The sequence below is a fragment of the Lates calcarifer genome, linkage group LG12 (assembly GCF_001640805.2).
Source record: "Lates calcarifer isolate ASB-BC8 linkage group LG12, TLL_Latcal_v3, whole genome shotgun sequence".
Taxonomy (NCBI): domain Eukaryota; kingdom Metazoa; phylum Chordata; class Actinopteri; family Centropomidae; genus Lates; species Lates calcarifer.
The window spans coordinates 18,634,421-18,652,474 of NC_066844.1; the positions used below are offsets into that span (position 1 = coordinate 18,634,421).

Sequence of the window (18,054 nt, forward strand, 5' to 3'; positions counted from 1 at the left end):
TTTGGCAAGATGCTGTTGGCTCACCGGCTGAGTACAAGGACTGCACACCACATGTAGAGTCTTCCTCCAGTAAACTTCATCCATTTCTCTCCTCTCCTTCTTACAAGGCGGAAAAAATAACGCAATCAATCATTTTTATTGAGTATCTCCCTTTATACTGAGCTCTTCTGCTTATTCAACTGCCCGGTCAGCACAATAAACACCAGCCAGTTGCTCTACAGCGTGGGAAAGAAGAATTAAAACAAGTCAATACAATGTTCACAAGTTTGTTATATTTTATATATGCAGTTATGCCGGTGCTTGTCAAGGTTTGTCTCTGTGTATATGACTGTGTGTGTGTGCGTGTGTGTGTGTGTGTGTGTGTGTGTGTGTGTGTGTGTGTGTGTGCGTGTGCACCGGTTTCTGCAGTATGTGCGTGTCTGACATAATGCGTCACTAGCTTATCATGTGGAACGGCCAAATCTGTGCTGACAGCCTCTTCTTCAAACCAGCTGCTGCAGATGACAGGAGGAGAGTGAGAATGAATCTTACTGCCCTCTCCATCAGCTCTTCATCCTTCCTCCTCGTCCCCACCCATCCTTCCATCTCTTCATCTGCGCTGCTGGAGCAGGACCAAGAGCATTAAACCAAACACATGACTTGCCACGCGCTGGTTCATTCCCAGTGTGTTTGTGTGTCCATATGCGTGCATATGGGTACATGAACTGCTGCGGCAAAAACTAACCATGTGCTCATTTCTTTTCAGGTGACTCCCACCTGCACCTCAACACCAGATCTGGTAAGTTTGTGCATGTAATTGTTAGGAAGTAGTTATATGTTATGTAATGCAATCAATGACTTCAATACAGATACTCTCTTGTTTGTTGTTGTTTGTTTGTCAGACTGGTTCCACTAAATCTACATCACAGAAGAAGAGAGGCTCCATACCAAGGTAAGATAAATCACACATCAAGACAAAAGAAATGATATTTGATATGTAAAATGGGCACAAAGAAATAAAAAAGTAAACCAAAGTCAACATTAAGGCTATCTAAATTGCCTAATGGCTAAACTAAAAGAATGGATTCTCACAATGTCCAGGAGTAAAAGTGTAGAACAAGTGATGGAGCATGTGATGGAGCGCCACTACGACTTTGACCTCACCTACATCACAGAGAGGATCATCTCTGTCTTCTTCCTGCCAGACCTGGAGGAGCAGCGGTACCGCAGAAACCTACAGGAAGTGGCCTCCATGCTAAAATCCAAGCACCAAGACAAGTTTCTGGTTTGTAATAAAACTGAAATCGTACGTAATGTTGTAATTTGTCTCCCAAAAGGACGGAATAATTGTGAAACAGTCAAGTTTAGGTAATGGCTGCTATTAAAAGTTTTATTAAAACAAATTAAAGAGGTTTTATTTGTGTGACTGTCCAGAGTGGTTAGTGCTTTCAGTCCTCATTTGTGATGGATAGAGACTATTAAACTACAAAATCACTTCTCCCAGTTTTCTCTAAATGTATGTTTTGCTATATTTTTGTGGTTGATTTCTAAAAGTTTTGTGATATCTTACTTACCTCTGCCTTTTCAGCTACTGAATTTATCAGAGAAGAGACATGACATCACCAGACTTAACCAAAAGGTACATGTATTGACATCTCTCTGAAAAGACAACAGATCACACATTGTTCTTGCTACTGAGACCCATAAACCATGTATGTGATCACTTTGTAGAATAAAGGTTAATGGAAAGTTTTATCTTCCTATGTGGTTTAGGTGCAGGACTACGGCTGGCCTGATCTTCATGCCCCACCCTTGGACAGGATATGTGCCATCTGTAAAGCCATGGAGACCTGGCTGACCTCTGACCCCAGCAACGTAGTGGTCCTCCACTGCAAGGTTTGTGCAGCCTGAACCTACATCTGCTTGCTTTGCTGTTAAAAATTTTAAATGCTGGGTAAGAAAAAATAAACTACGTCATAGTCACTTTGATCTGTGTTCTGACAGGGAAACAAAGGGAAGACGGGGGTCATTGTGGCAGCCTACATGCACTACAGCAAGATATCTGCTGGGTAATCTGTGTTATTATTACTAGTGCAACAAAGAATTTGCTATACCAACATGTGTAAAGATTAGTTATTCATGTTTGAATAACACCTGCCATCAAAGCTGCATTTCAATCAAGAGAAATTGGATCCCTTGGGTGATACTGTGACACACAACAAGTTAGAACACATTTGTGTCACAATGGTGTCCTTTTTCAATTATATTTTGTTGTCTTCATGGCCAAAACCATCTTTCAATATTCAAATATGCAATTTGAGAAGTTGGATTCAATCAATTTTTGGTATTTTTGCTTTAAAAAATTACTTTTGTGTGTTTAAGCGATTATCAAATTTGTTCATGATTCATTTTCTGCTGATGGACTAATTGATTAATCAGCTAATTATTTCAGGTCTAAATCACTGTCTTCCTCATCTTGATTTTTGTAGGCAAGCTCTATCCAAAAATGTCTAGATGGCAATAACAACAGCCAACAACACCGAACAGCCACGATTGACTCCAAGCCTACATCTAATTACCTCCAAAAGACACTATATATACTAAATTATTGCTCACACACATCTGCAAAGCGCTTATTAATGCACTTCTGGTCGTATCTACAGAGCGGATCAGGCTCTCACCACACTGGCAATGAGGAAGTTCTGTGAAGACAAAGTGTCCTCTTCCCTACAGCCCTCTCAGAACAGGTCTGACACACTATATGTTTCCTTCTCTCACATAAATCACCTCTTGTGATGCTGCTATCATCACCTCAGTTGCTCTCAGTTGTGACCACATCATTCCCTCACCCCACCTCTTCAGGTACATCTACTACTTTGGTGGTCTCCTATCAGGCACCATCAAAATGAACAGCAGTCCTCTGTTCCTCCACCAGATCCTCATCCCCTCACTACCAAACTTCCAGACCGGAGGAGGTCAGTTTTACACAAACTAATGTTGGTATAATAGGTTGCAGTGTTGTAATGGTAATTGTGAGCTTTGAATCGTGAACAGAAAGTGTTTTACAATGTATTAGCAAAAAACCCAAAACAAAACAATAGAGCCTTTGTCTATACAGTCTCTCCCCTTTTTTATTGCTGCTATCCTCACTTCTTTCTGTATTTGCAGGTTTCTATCCCTTCCTGAAAATCTATCAGTCTCTGCAGCTGGTCTACACCTCAGGCGTCTAGTAAGTGCATGGTCAGTTGTCCAGTTGTACCTCCGGATTTTGGCTCACCCTCTCCAGGCAGACGTCTTTCCTTCCCTCTGTCCCTTTGACAGATGTTGTCTATACAGGCCAGTGTCTGTGTTTAGGTGTTGGCTGGTCTGTGCTTATGTTAAAGTTAATGTTGTTTATCGGTGTTTTACCCAACTGAGACATGTTTTTGGCTGGTTTTATTTATGGTTCTAAGGCTGATTTTTTTCTGTGTGTGTGTGTGTCTAGTGATCCCCAGAGCTCCAGGGCAAGGAAGCTGTGTGTGACTATGGAGCCAGCACTATTATTAAAAGGGGACATTATGGTGAGAAACAGCTTATGGTGAATTGTGTGTCACTAATTGGAAACATTACTTTAATTTAAGTCTTATCCCTATCCACCCATACTACACACCGCTACAATAACTGCAGTGCACCAACTGTTGTTGTGCCTATTTGCTGTAGTCAGTTTCCTCCACTCCCACTGACTTTATTGCTTTCATAAATACATGTTTCTTTCCTGACTGTGATGCACTTTGCTTTTAAAAAGTGCTTGATTATTTTTAAACCACTTAAGCTACGAATCCTCTGTAGACTGTGAACATGCATGCTTTATTACTGTCTTGCATGTTCAAAACCATCTTAGAAAGACATGTAAGTACTTTGTTTATCCCAGAGGTTAATCGGTTGCCATAGCAGCAACACGCACTAAGCACATACGATCCAATAAAATAAAGCTGATGAGAAATGAGCCTTGCTGTTTACATCACTCTCCTTATTTGTGTCCTTTTCTGCAGGTGAAGTGCTTCCACCGGCGGAATCAAGCAGCAGAGAGGGAGGTGGTCTTTAGAGTCCAGTTTCACACCTGTACCGTTCACGGAGCCCAGCTGTGGTTTGGAAAGACCGAACTGGACCTGGCTTGCACAGGTATGAAAACAGAAGCTTGGTAGTTTGTTAGGAAATGCATGGACTATCAGGTAAGAGCGAATTTCTGGACAGTCATGAAACGCATCACATATGGATTAGACAGAGGGGTATTTAAAACTATAGTACTATATCAGTGCAGTCTGGTTGTTTGGACTACACTACTGCTGTACTACACTAAAGTCTGAATGAACATGGAAACCTTCTGCTGTATATTTCTATTGCTTCCTTGAAATTGTTTACAAGGCTGTATAATGCAAGACCTACTTTAGTCCATTGTAGTGTTTGTGTGTATTTTGAGACAAATAGCAAATGACAGTGTCAGTTTAGATGAAACAGAAATGCTTGTACATGGCTCAGTAAGCAGCAGTCTCATGACAGTTGCTCTAAGTGCTACATGCTGACGCATGCATACAATATATAAATAATATTACCCACACTCATGCATGAAAGTAAAAAGAAAGCTCATCTCCGACTGAACATTTCTTTGAAGTTTTATGCTCTATTTACTTGAGCCATATTCTGTCTTATCATCCTATTTATTTCCATGATGAAAAGTGAGAGCAAGTATCTTTATTTATTGACACTGGTTTTTCTACCTCACAAATCACACTTTCTTGTGAATGTTTTTTTTTTGTCAAACTCTGTAGTTACAGTCTGGATATTTTGGTTTGCCTTTATGTTCGTCTTTCTGTAGATGACAGGTTCCCTCCTGATGCTACAGTCGAGTTTATCTTCTCCAGTGGGCCAGAAAAAATGAAAGGTGAATATTATCAGCTGTCTGTCTCACACTGCATCCCTTTCTTTTTTACATTTTTATGTGTGTCACATTAAAATGTCTGCCTTTCTAGGTCGAGAATACCGCAAGAATGATGCCTCTATCAAAGTGGATTATAACACCTCAGACCCTGTGGTCAGATGGGATTCTTATGAGAACTTCAACCTGCACCACCAAGACAGCGTGGAAAGTAAGAAACATACACACACACCCGACACACACAGGAGTAAAAAGTAAGCAACACATACATCACATCACGCTCCCTCCTCCTTTGTACCAGATATCTCTCATACAAGAGGCCCTCTTGACGGCAGTCTGTACGCGCAAGTGAAGAAGAGACGTGGGCCAGGCTCCACTGCCCCACCAGGATCTCCCAATGGATGCCTCACCAGCAGCCCAACAGTAAAACCCCAAACCCCCAGCCAACCCCACCACCCCACCTACACCAGTGACTCCAGTCGGTCACCAGCACCCACTGATCGTCTGCCAGACACCTCTCCATCCATAAACTGCCCTGAGAGACAAAATACTGATAGTCCATCAAGGAGAGGAGATGGAGAAGATAAAGGAAGAGCGAAAACAAGGGGGAAAGAAAAGGATAGGGAGACAGCGATTTTAGATGATGGGGACCCATCAAGTCCGGGGGGTTCGAGGCGAGAGCACTCGTGTTGTGGTCGAGCAGGTACAAAGTGTGGCGACATGGGGTGGGAGAGGGAGAGAGGACCGTGCCTCTCTAACGGCCACTGTCTGGGACGATGCAACAGCATTAAAAATCATCCAAAAAGTCAAACTCTGCCTGCTCTACCATCCAAATCTGTGTCACCTCCTCCGAATTCAGCTCACATGGAACTCTGCCACCGCCACAGCGCCCATCCCTTACCAGAGTTACCATGGGAACGTCCACCCCCACCCCCGCCCCCACCTCTGCCCTGTCTCCACAGGCCATGCTACCCTTATTCTACCCCTGAACACGCACACCCACACAGCCACACCCTCCCAGCCTCAAACAGACTGTGCACTGGGGAGGAGTGTCACCTCTTCCATTATTCCAGCCACGGCCCATCCACTCATCTCTCCCATCAATCACTGCCCTCCAGCCCTTACAGGGAAATGTTCTTCAGCTCTCCAACACCGTCCTCTAGTTGCCCCTGCCGGGACTGCTCCAGCAGGCGAGAGCACCAATCGGCCTCAGTCAGAACATTCCACCCGTTACACCCAGACCAATCAGAGAACCCGCACTGGTCCCAGGGAGCAGGGGTACAACGAGCAAGAGAGGCGCCTCCGCTGTGGGAAAGCGAGAATCCGTGGGAGGTGGCGAGAGAGGCTGAGTTCTGGCAGTGCAAATCAGCCACGCCTGCGTTTCGGGTCTGCCGCTCCTCATTGGATCAAGGTCAAAGCCCGGAGCAGCCTAGGTTTGCCCTAGCACCGCACCAGAGCTACCACAGCCCCCAGTCTCTGGTGGATGTGCGAGACGGAGCCAGCAGCGGGTACCACACCCCTCCACAACCCCGCCACTCCTGCCCCTGCTCTCCTTATCAGTCGTCCCCAGCTGAGAGCCACGAGAGCCGGGGTTACGCCTCAGGGTACCACTCTGGATCGGCATCGCCTCTGCCTGCTAGTAGCCCGTCTCCTGGGAGAGGTAGGCTGCCCGAGACACCCTCTAGATCCAGAGATCAGCAGCATGCTGAAGGTGAATGATAGATACAGTGGAGACTTTTTTTGACAATGAAATAACATGTCTGTTACTTATTGTATCCCTTAATTTTCTGATTGTTTTGCTGTAAATGACTCTTATTTCATCTCGCATCTTAAAGTGGAAAAGGCAAAAACTGATCTGGAGGACGACATATCCCAGGGTTCAGAGGGTAAATCAGACTCTAACTGCCAGTCAAGCACCCCTGGGCTAGACTCTGATCATGACTACACACTTATCGGTAGCAGCAGCCCCACACACACTGAAGACAGGTGGGTGAAACCTTCAATTTTACATCTACTTATGTTAAAAAGAAAATGATATTCATCCACAGTTATCTTGTATTTTTGATAGTTATCTTATTTTTTCATATTTTGTCCCCAGTGTTACCGCTGACAGCCCTCCTCAAAGCCAAGAAACCTCCACACAGCTGGAATCCAACAAACCAGTACCACTAGTAACTCAAACCCAGACTTCCAGCATATCTATAAACTCCACACAACCACCAAGTGAGCAGAGTTTGAGCTCTGATGGAAGGATTGGTGCAGCCAAGATCATGGGAAGTGCTGAGGGATCTAACCAATCACATGCTTCAAGTTATGCTGCTGTCTTCATCACCCCAGTCCAAGTGCAGCTCAATGGTTCCGCCCTTCCCAGCGATACCCCCTCTGACAGCAGCACAAGTGTAACCATTAACCCTTCTGCCAGTTCTAGCCCTTCCACCACTTCCCCAAATTCTCCTATTGGCTCCCCAGAGCTGCAGTCTTCTCCCCAGTGCTCCCCATTGGCTACAGACACAGCAGGGCACAGACTGACTCCAGACAGAGACAGCTCAGCCGACAACAAACCTCCGTCACCTGTGCCTGACGGATATCACACCCCCACTTTCCCCTTAGCATCCTATTACTACCCATTACTAAACGTCCCCCACGTCCCATACACAGGGTACACTGCGGTCACTATCCCCGCCATCCAGCCACCACTGCCTGAGAAGAAACGCCTCTCCTCCACAGCGGGATCCCTGAACGGACACAACTCTCTTCTCAGAGTCTCCTCAGCTCCTTCCCCCGCGCACCATGTTAGTTTCTCCCCAGCTGTGGCAGAGCAGAGACGAGGGTCTGCTCAGGTCGGCTACAGGGAGGAGGCAGACATCAGGGTTAACGCGAAGTTTGTCCAGGACAGCTCCAAGTACTGGTACAAACCAGGCATCTCTAGAGACCAAGGTGAGGACTGTATAGAAACAAAATGTTTGTGTTTATCATTACAGAGAAATCCAGTCCTCTTTGAGCATTACCAGAAAGTGACACACCCTCACTCTAACATGTCCTCTCCACCGCAGCTATAGCCGTGTTAAAGGACAAGGAACCAGGAACGTTCCTCATCAGGGACAGTAACTCCTTCCAGGGGGCCTACGGTCTGGCCCTCAAAGTGGCCACCCCTCCTCCTAATGCCAACATCACCGGCAGCAAAGGTACCCATTATGAATGCGATGTTAATATCATTGAGCTGGCTCCCAATGGGCCTTTATTGACGTGATACACCAGGAAAAGCATGGTTGTAAATAACAAAATGAATGACAGCTGAATTCCATTTCAGGGTCCTGGCATTGTTCGTGCTGGTTGACGGCCACACTGTCATGGCTTACTGGGACACCTGAGTAGAACAGAGCCATCATTAATGTTATTAGAAATGCCTGTGTTTTACCTGTTATGACAAGTCAAAATGTCTGCTGTGAAAAAGACCTATGGCAGGTGTCTTATAAGCACCAGCAACAAACTATATTTAGAAATGTGACACCAGGACTTCAATGGTTGATTAATTACATAATTTTAATTCATCTATTGAGTCTGTTTTAACACCCAAGATCACTTTTTCCTCTTAAACTATAACTTTCAGAAAATAAGGGCACAATATCACAGAACACAACTAATACAGGTTCTAAGTACTGTATAGTGTAATGATTTCCATTACCTTGTTAACTTGCATTTATGCTGTCATAACAAAGAAGAAAAATAAATCCATAAACTTTTATACTTGAGTTCAAATGACATTGTTTTACCACATCACCAATCCAGTGTTCATGCTGAATAACTAGCCCTGTTTAGTATTCTTAGGCATTCCCATGTGTTTTTGCCGAAGGAACAACAAATGTTAGTACAACAGATCATGAGTTTTAATGTATTTCTGTTCTATTCTTTTCATGCATAAAATGAAAAACAAAAATGAGGCACGGTCAGTCAAAGAAGGCAGTGACAAATTGGTTTTGATAAGTCTGCAGTAAACTGAATCATATGTTTTTTTGTCATTTTGTTCATGCATCCTTATAGAATATGCTCTGCAGCAAGACAGGCAGCCTTATTTTTCACTATTGCTCCCTCCCCTCTCACCCTCCTCTCCTCTCTCCCAGGGGATCCTCTGGAACAGCTGGTGAGACACTTCCTCATCGAGACTGGGCCACGGGGAGTGAAGATCAAGGGCTGTCAGAACGAGTCCTACTTCGGTCAGTCATGTGGTAGACACAGCTGTCGTCATATGTTTTCACACATTTAGTTATGTGCGAGATGCTGAAACTGAATTTACTTCCTTTCCAGTTCTCCTATTTTCTTTCCTTTACTACCCTCTAATCTGTCAAAATCATAATCTGTTTTACCTGCTTTATCCATCTATCTTCTTCCTCTGTCTCAGGAAGTTTATCTGCCCTGGTGTACCAGCATTCAATTACCCCAATCTCTCTGCCCTGTGCCCTTCGTATCCCGGAAAAAGGTAATATCGGTATCATTACATTTAGATGTCATGATTTGTACAACTAAACTTAAATATCCGCCTTTAAAAATGAGCTATATTTATTATTATTAGAGAGCAAACTCTTCAAAGGCTAGCAGGCTGTTACAACAGTTACAGACTGGGTCCTCAATAATTTAGATGGTACTGTTATGTAATTGGACTATGATGTTTCAGATCTGGTCGGGGAGCTTCAGGAGATGCAGAGTGTGACAAACACCAGCACAGCGGCTGACCTCCTCAAACAAGGAGCAGGTATTACATGAGCTTATTTTGTTTTCAGCGTCTCTGTTGTTGTATGAACTTCCATAGAGGATTTATCACACATAGGGCAGTGGTTGCAGTTCTTCCTTTTGACCAGCAGAGACTGCTCAAGCCTCATATTTTCACAGTGCTGACCCATAAGAACACATGTATTTAGATGTTAATCCACCTTTTCTTATCCCTTTGATGAACCAGCTTGCAATGTGCTTTACCTGAACTCTGTGGAAACTGAATCACTGACGGGGCCAGAGGCAGTTTCCAAGGCAACCAAGTGCACTTTGGCTCTGAGTCCGCGTCCAGTGGCAACAGTGGTCCACTTCAAAGTGTCCTCTCAGGGGATCACTCTAACAGACAGCAAAAGAAGGTGCATCTTAGACACTGCAGTCTTGCCCATTAGTAACAGTATCACACTTTTAATTCCCTTGATTGTTACTGGTAATTTTAATAAAAACGATATTTGTTATTGCTCCAAATGTTTGGTTTGATAGAAAGTCAGCTGGTATTCCTAAAATAAATGCTAATAAATGTCTGTTTGCACAGGCTGTTTTTCAGAAGACATTATCCAATCAACAGTGTCACTTTCAGCAGTCTTGACCCCCAAGACCAGAGGTGGGTCGCTGAGACAAATCAAAAAACACAGACAGACAGTATGATTTTAATAAAAGCTATATGTGCTTGAATATGTTACTGCTGATTATCTTCACCAAAGGCAGTAATAAATGTATGCTTGCTGCTGCTGCACAAATACCTCTTGTACTGGCTTATATTTTATTAATATAAGTTCTCTTTGTGATTTGCTTGTCTGCTTTTTTTGTGAACGAGTAGTGCTAGTCATTGCCCAGTTTTATAGAACAGTCTCCATGTCCTTGTTATTCATGTCTTCCTACATTTTGTCTCTGTGTCTCTATTTGTGTACCCGTGCTTCAGGTGGACTAATTCTGATAGCACATCAAGCAAGTAAGTGCTTGTGTCACTGTGTGACTGGTACATTGTGCTACTTTGCATGGCAATTAATCAAAACAATCAGATTTGTTACTCTTGACTTCTTGAGAAAAAAAATGGGTTCCTGTCAGTGTCAAATACTATTTGCTCTCCTGTCTTCTGATTTTACTCATCTCCTTTTTCGCTGCAGGATGTTTGGCTTTGTGGCCAGGCGGACAGGCAGCACCACAGAAAACGTGTGTCACCTGTTTGCAGAGATGGACCCAGAGCAGCCAGCTGTGGCCATCGTCAACTTTATCAACAAAGTCATGCTGGGACCACAGCTGCGCAGATGAGAGAGCAGAAGAATTTGAAGAATCAATTGGGGGATGTGGGTGAAATATTGTATGATTCTGGCATTTTTTTTTTTATGAAGTGTGTGTGTGTAATTACATTCTTGCTTGCATTTGTGCAGGTGGCATTACTGTGCTCAACTGTATGACTATTCTTATAAGAGAATCCAGCTGTTCCAAAGAGCAAAGTAATGTTTAATATGTCAGTTTACAGAGCAAACAGTTACAGAGGAATAGTTTGATAAGCCAAAGACTGACCTAACATTGGTAACTCTTGCCAAATGAGATTCAAATAAGAGTTATTTTGTTTGTTTGTTTTGTTTTTGCTGATAAAGTCATTTATTGTGCAACATTTGTTCTCATGCTGCAAACTGTTCACATGGTGTACAACAAACTTTACAAACTGCATGGCAATCCATTTACCACACTATTTCTATAAAAGTCTCTCTACATCAACATTCAAAGCTCAAGAGACGATGGTTTGGAAAGGTCTTCAACAATGTTGCAGAATGTAAGAGTCATGTTTTAAGGCGTAAAGTGGGTTAACTGTGGCCCTTATGCACTGTGAGAAAGAGTAAAGGAAGTGATTAAATGAAAAAGGTTACGTGTTTTGAATATCTAAGAGGAAAGCAAAAGCGATAACCACAGATGTAGAAGCATATTATACTAAACCTACCTTCAATTTAAAACACAGACAAGTAGATGACTGAACAGGATGTTATGTAGTTATCAACTGCACAAGCAAGAAAAGGGAGGTTAGCCTTAGAATGAACAAAGGGAACTAATTTAAAAGATCATGGACAGGACTTGAATATTTACAAGTTCTCTACAGCTACAAATAATGAAAAGCCTTACTTTGTTCAAGTAACAATGCCCTCTATGTTCAAAGTGCTGGTAATGTCATTATAAAAGCAAAAAGTAGACCCGAGTCTCTCCATATCACAGGTTTTAAGTTTATTTCACTTTCATTACCTATGTAACCAACCAATATCCATGGAAACATATAAGTAAATTATGTTAAGAGAAGTTTCACTTTAAGCCAAAGACTTCATTATTGTGTAAGGATATTCAGAGGATTGATTTTTTATCTTTTCGTTGTTTAGTATTTCTGTGTTTTCTATAAACTGAGACAGTATTTAGATGACTTCAGCACAATTATTATTTTTCATAATGGATTTTTATGTAAAAGAAGTAATATATTTTAGGCCTCTGAGGTGGATGAGAAAGGATGGTGTATGTCATATTTGACAAGAAAATTAAAGCAATGAAATGAAATTCAAAAACAAGTGTATGCTTCATCATTTAAAAGCTTCATGTCAAATATTTTATTACTTATTTGCAGCTTCCTTTTTTTAGGAACTTGCCAAAAGCAGATAAAGGTGTGGAATCTGTTTAAATCGGGTGCAACTCCTAGATCAATTCACTTGACTGTCATTTTTGCAAAAACACAACTTATGACACGTCTTCACACCGTTAACTGTGACAAATTAAAAGGATGAGGTCCCACCGAGATTTGAACTCGGATCGCTGGATTCAAAGTCCAGAGTGCTAACCATTACACCATGGGACCAGTTGTGCTAACACCGCTACCCCCATTGTATTTATTGAATACAGCCATCTCATGGCTATTGCACTGATTTGGGTTAATATTTATTGGTAACATTACCTCCCCTGCTGTACGTCTTGTCAAACTGTACGCTGCAAGGCAGGTTAGCTATTATCCTGAGTGACGCCTACCTCGTGTTTCGGCAACGCTAGTTTGCTAACTACAGCTAGCCTAGCTAACTCTGCTATGGTACGAAACTCGCAGTGACGGATGAGAGAAAGCAGCGTCGGAGTGTGAAATCAGGCGCAGCTTGTTATTAACATACGCATCCATCTACAGGTGCAGATAGTCGACCACGTTTGCCTGGCCAAGATTGTCCATGCATGTTGTCAAATACATAACTAAAGGTTTAGAGTCAACGTCATTTACTTTCAATATTGGTCGGCTAGCTAGCAACTCGTTATCCGATTCAGATTCTCAAAATAAAAGCTTTGTTTTCAAAATAAAAGTTCAGATCAAATAAGAGGTACTGGTTAAATGTAACTACTTATTTTTCATGAAAGTTTATTGACCAACATATCCTGCAAATGTATTTTTAACAAAATTTTGTAATAACATCCAAATGTAAGCATGCTTATGCAAAAGACTTGGCCGTAAAATTTAACCTGTTTCAACTGTGAGTGTAAACAATAGGAAAGAAAACTTATTTTCCTTTGAAAAATAGCAAGAGTCTCTGGAAATTATGAGTTAAGTAAAAAAAATAATAATTTTGAAAAAAGGCTGTAGCAACCACTCCCTAGGTGCCTTTACACTGCTGTAGTGGAGTTGTTCATTGATCAAGGCTTAAACACATACTGGTGTGAATGGGATTGGTTGGTTGGTTGGTTCGTGCAGAACACATGATTACACATAGCCAACACACAGAGACTATCATTAGGTGTTCCATAGCACCTAATGATTAACCAGATGCAGGGGCCCAGCTGTTCAGCAGGTCCTCACTCACTCTCAACACTTGATGCAGTTAACTGGATTGAGAGATAATATAAAACGGGTTGTCACCTAAGTAATATGCTATAACATTGTAAGATCGTCATGCTTATTTATTGTTTCTTTGTTGCTGAGGAATGTTAACAGGTACACTGTAGTGTAATTGCTTGGAACTAGCTCAACCAGTTGCATAGCAGTACATTTCACTGACAGGTTTACATGGATTCCTGGCCGACTTCCTCTGTACCATTTTGACAACCATAACATTATAATATTTAGCACTGTAGTGTTGTTATAGCACTAGGACCCACAATAATACATCAATGGGTGATGAGCGGTCATGTTGTCCCTCATTCTCCCAGAAGAGGGAACTAGAGGAACTTTAATAGACCATGCCAGTTCTCTCAAGTAGTCAGGTCTCCATATTGCAGCTCCCAGGGAGCCTCCTGAGGAAAATAGTAGAACCATGGTGTGAGGTTTAAGATTTCATTTCTGTGAATGACAGATCACAGTCAGTCTCACTGCATCATTAAATTTGAGAACTGCTCGTGTAGCAAATGTAATAGCTGTTTCCAATAAGTCTTGTTATTTTTTTAGGTCTAAGAACGGTAGGAGTCCAGGAACAGCGTCCGCCCCCATCTTGGCTATCTTCTGAGGAATTATAAAAAGAAAAATAACCTTTGGTCTCTTAAGTAAATATTTGAAGACGACAAAGGAATTCCAACAATGCTCAATATTTGCTGCAACACAAAAGTTTGAAGACAAGAAGACATATCTGAGTAAAAACTTATGAGCTCACACAGTGCCAATGCTAATACTAATACTAAAATAAATTCTTAACTGTGATTTATCACAAATTATATATATTATATAACATCTTGTATGTATGTATGTGTATCATTTACTTAACTGCCTTCTCACATACCTACTTGCTTTTATTAAAAATACATTTTTTACATATATAGTTAATTAATAAGTTAAGTTCAATAATTATTTTGTTGAATTATTAAACCTTACAGCAAGGGTAAAAATTAAGTGAAGTACTTTACTTAAGCACAGTTTTGAGGTACTTGTACTTTACTTGGATATTTAAATTTTGTGAAGCTTATTAGTTTTATTCCAGTATATTTTAGATGTCAATAAACGTATATAAACTGCTGCTGATTAATCTCAGTTAAACCATATTATATGAATAAACCAGCTACAGCATTAGTATAAATTTTATTTTTACTAATTATTTTAATAAATTACAGTAAACTAAAATAGTACCTTTTGCCACAGATTAGTTCAGGGCAGTGGAAGACAATTAAAAACTGTACTATAAACTATCAAACAGTACACAGAGAAAAGAAGAGAAATTTTAGTACAAGGTGGTAAGGGACGGACGTGAGCGAGTGATATTTGGCTGCTGATGGCTTTGAGGACGACGCTGCCCCGAATAACACTCTGGTAATGTTTTCCAGAGGGTTAAAAGACTGCATAGTTTCAGGGTGGGATGAGTGTGGTCCTGCAGGATTTTGTAGGCCTCCTTCGAGCGTCTCTTGTGGTAAATGTCCCGGAGGGTTGGTCGTTTATTGCCTGTGAGAAACTATGCTGTTTACATCACCTGCTATACCGCTTTACAGTCCAGGGTGGTGCAGCCCGGGCACCACACGGTGATGCAGCTGCTGCGGATACTCTCGATGCAGCACATGTGGAAGGTGCTGAGGATCCTTGCTGAATTTCTATGTTAAGATTACTCTCTATCGCTGACCCAATGGAACTTGAAACTGCTGACTCTCTCCACTAAAGGGCATATTGATGAGATTGAGGGGTGTTTCCTCCTCGTCTTTGCTGCTTCCTGAAGTCCACAATCCTCTCCTTCAGTTGTCCTGGCGCCATATTAAAGGGTCTCACCTCTGCCTTGTATGCAGACCTGTCACTGACTGTTACAATATTTTTATGAGCACATGAAGCCAGGTCACTGGTTAAAACCTCTGTTTACAAGTAGCTGGCTAAAAATATGACTTGTCCTATACAACAGTTGTATTTTTGAACCAAGGCTGATATATTTTAAGTGCATTGAAAATGTTATGTTATGTAAGAAACATGTTATTCCTTAGTGTGTATGCGGCTGAAATACACAAATAAAGAAATACAAATATATTACTCTTCCATAGATGATGTTTCAGACATTAGGCTACTGTTAAAAGCCAGAAATAATCAGATTTTCTCTTGTCCTCCATGAAAATTCAGTAAGTGTCTGTGGTGTCATTCTCAACTTGATGAAAGTGGGCCTGTGTTGTGCCACACAGTTATGTATAATCAGGGGGTACTGGCATGAGCTTAGCACGCAGTCTTGGGTGTCTGCATTGCTGAGAAAAAGAGTGACAGAAATGCCCATCTTCACCACCAGTGGTCTGCCTGTCAGCAAGTGCAGGATTCAGTTGCACACTGTGGTGCTTCAGATATGGTCCCTGAGGATGACGGGAATTATAATGAATGCCCTGCTGTTACCAGCAGTATTCACACGTGTGTTCTTTTGGTCTGAATGCGACGGGGTAGTGTGGGGTTAAAGCGATGGCATCCTCAGTTGCTCTATTTGCTCCATGCAAACTGCAGAGAGTCTGCATTTCCCCAGGGGAAGTGAGTCTGTGTGGGTTTTGACCAGCAGCCCAAGGCATCTCATGATGACAGATGTAAGTGGAATGGGGTAGTAGCCCCTCAGGCAGGATATCCTGGGTTTCTTAACAACGGGAATGTGTGTTGTATTACGCTGAAACATTACAAACTGGAGTAGGCAAAGTTTGAGTGTATTATCCATTAGGACATCTGCCAGCTGATCGGCACATGTTTTCAGAGATGGCCTCAGGTGCTTTAAGTTGCAAGTGAGTTGTTGCACCTGAGGGCTCTGGTCCAGAGTTGCTCTGGACACAGTAAGTGCTGTTACACACTGGCTGGTTCTTACTGTAATTCTTAAAAAAAAAAAAAAAAAACATATGAAGAGTGTGTTCAGCTTCTTGTCAGAGAGGATGCAGATACATGTGATGCACAGCTGGTAGCTTCTCTATGTGGTTCTTGATTGTTCTCAGGCAGCCAAATCTGTCCCTCACTCAATATCTGTTAATCTACCACAGATTATTATCTTCCTATTTAGTGTCACATCAACACTATATTCCACAACACTTACATCTGCAGTTGCATGTTATTTCACTCTGCACAACACATTACTTAATTCATCTTATTGTGGCATAATGCATCATAATGGACCTGTGTTCCACTTTACATGTATGTCCAGATATATACATGTCCTGTCTGGTAAGTGCACTATAGAATAGCCCAAAGTCAAATCTGGCCGTCCTTAAGGCATATGTCAGCATGAGCTCTGTTATTCAAGTTATTTATGCCTCTGCACCAGTGCCACGAATACTAATTCCCATAGTTTTAGTGGGTCAAGTGTTTCTGATTTATGATTTCCACTCTCCTTGTTTCCAAACAGCAAGCCAGCTCACTGCGAAGGGCCGGAGAGCGTCTGAGGACACAAAATGGCTGGGCCAGGATACATGTCTGACATGGGTGTTACGGAGCCAAATAAATCCCCGTTAGCAGAACGGCTTGATCCAGCGCTGGTGCCAGACTTGGAGACGGCCCAAGCCACAGGACAAGGATCAACTCTCCATGAGCATGAACCTAACACCCACACACTTTACTACCAGTTACTGCACATGAATCAACAGTTAATAAGATTATGACACATGTCTATGGTGCCGAAGGCCCCGGGGTATGCTAATTCTGAGGTCAAGACAGAGTACAAACCTGGACATAAACAAGTTTGTAGCTGACAGTGAAATTTGCACATGCGTGGGTTTATGGCGTGACCTTAATTGTTGAGTGGTCTGTACTCTTCAGCCACACATTGGGAACAAAATGTAAAATGAGTCTAATGCGGAGTGGATTATTTAAGGAATGTTTGTTGTGAAAATTCTTGTCATTTTGGAGGCAAGGCAGCCCTGGGATTTAGAAAGCAGAGCAGCGGTGTACAACATACAGTGGCTCCAGCACTGTGCTGACTGCTAGATCAATGTCGGAGATAAATAACTTGTGAGACTGCACAATTCCTGTTACACATTTGAACAGATACTGTAGCTTGTTCACACATTTTAGTTTAGAGCTGTGAGACAGGCAGGCACGAATACAAAAAGGCCTATGCCTTTTTGGTTATTGGTATGATCTGTTTTTGACGTCAAGCACTTGGTGCATTGCTGTTTTGAGTATTTTTTAAATGTATATACCAAAATAAGGATAATTCCAAGTTAGTGCACAAAGATTAGATAGGATAGAGGAGGAATAGTCCAACAGTAACAGTGTTTGTATTTTTAAAGCTATCACTCAAAAACCATGTGGATAGGCCATGTGAAACACCAGAAATTAATGTGTATTGCTTGAAGGGAATCTTATGTTATAGCACCAGAGATTCAGAACAATTTGCATAGCTGATATATGTTTTCTCTTAACGGTTCTACCTCGTGTTTTCAGCCTGCAGCAGGACTGAAGAACTATTAAGTTGGAAGAGGATACATGGGACCGGATGGGGCCCTCCTCTCCTCTTCCCCCT

General features: G+C 42.1%; 1 protein-coding gene and 1 non-coding gene across 5 annotated transcripts in view; one reads left to right on the top strand and one right to left on the bottom strand.

Annotated features, from left to right (window-relative positions):
• LOC108884042 (tensin-2) overlaps positions 1–11,391 on the top strand; it is a 28,294-nt gene extending 16,903 nt beyond the window's left edge. For 2 of the 4 annotated variants that reach the window (XM_018677662.2, XM_051074525.1), the window contains 24 exons: positions 746–778; positions 882–931; positions 1,081–1,264; positions 1,568–1,618; positions 1,753–1,875; positions 1,984–2,048; positions 2,643–2,726; positions 2,842–2,954; positions 3,148–3,208; positions 3,464–3,539; positions 4,011–4,140; positions 4,835–4,900; positions 4,989–5,105; positions 5,196–6,605; positions 6,730–6,880; positions 6,993–7,831; positions 7,948–8,079; positions 9,016–9,108; positions 9,294–9,371; positions 9,567–9,644; positions 9,849–10,017; positions 10,194–10,262; positions 10,581–10,610; positions 10,786–11,391. In XM_018677662.2, coding sequence (XP_018533178.1) covers positions 746–778; positions 882–931; positions 1,081–1,264; positions 1,568–1,618; positions 1,753–1,875; positions 1,984–2,048; positions 2,643–2,726; positions 2,842–2,954; positions 3,148–3,208; positions 3,464–3,539; positions 4,011–4,140; positions 4,835–4,900; positions 4,989–5,105; positions 5,196–6,605; positions 6,730–6,880; positions 6,993–7,831; positions 7,948–8,079; positions 9,016–9,108; positions 9,294–9,371; positions 9,567–9,644; positions 9,849–10,017; positions 10,194–10,262; positions 10,581–10,610; positions 10,786–10,930 — 4,347 coding nt within the window. In that variant the 3' untranslated portion in view covers positions 10,931–11,391. The remainder of the gene's footprint in view (positions 1–745; positions 779–881; positions 932–1,080; positions 1,265–1,567; positions 1,619–1,752; positions 1,876–1,983; positions 2,049–2,642; positions 2,727–2,841; positions 2,955–3,147; positions 3,209–3,463; positions 3,540–4,010; positions 4,141–4,834; positions 4,901–4,988; positions 5,106–5,195; positions 6,606–6,729; positions 6,881–6,992; positions 7,832–7,947; positions 8,080–9,015; positions 9,109–9,293; positions 9,372–9,566; positions 9,645–9,848; positions 10,018–10,193; positions 10,263–10,580; positions 10,611–10,785) is intronic. The other 2 variants (XM_018677664.2, XM_018677663.2) reach the window with 2 other exon arrangements.
• Positions 11,392–12,425: 1,034 nt separating this feature from the next.
• Positions 12,426–12,497, bottom strand: trnaq-uug (transfer RNA glutamine (anticodon UUG)). The gene has a single exon. It is a non-coding gene; the product is annotated as a tRNA-Gln (tRNA).
• Positions 12,498–18,054: the final 5,557 nt, after the last annotated feature.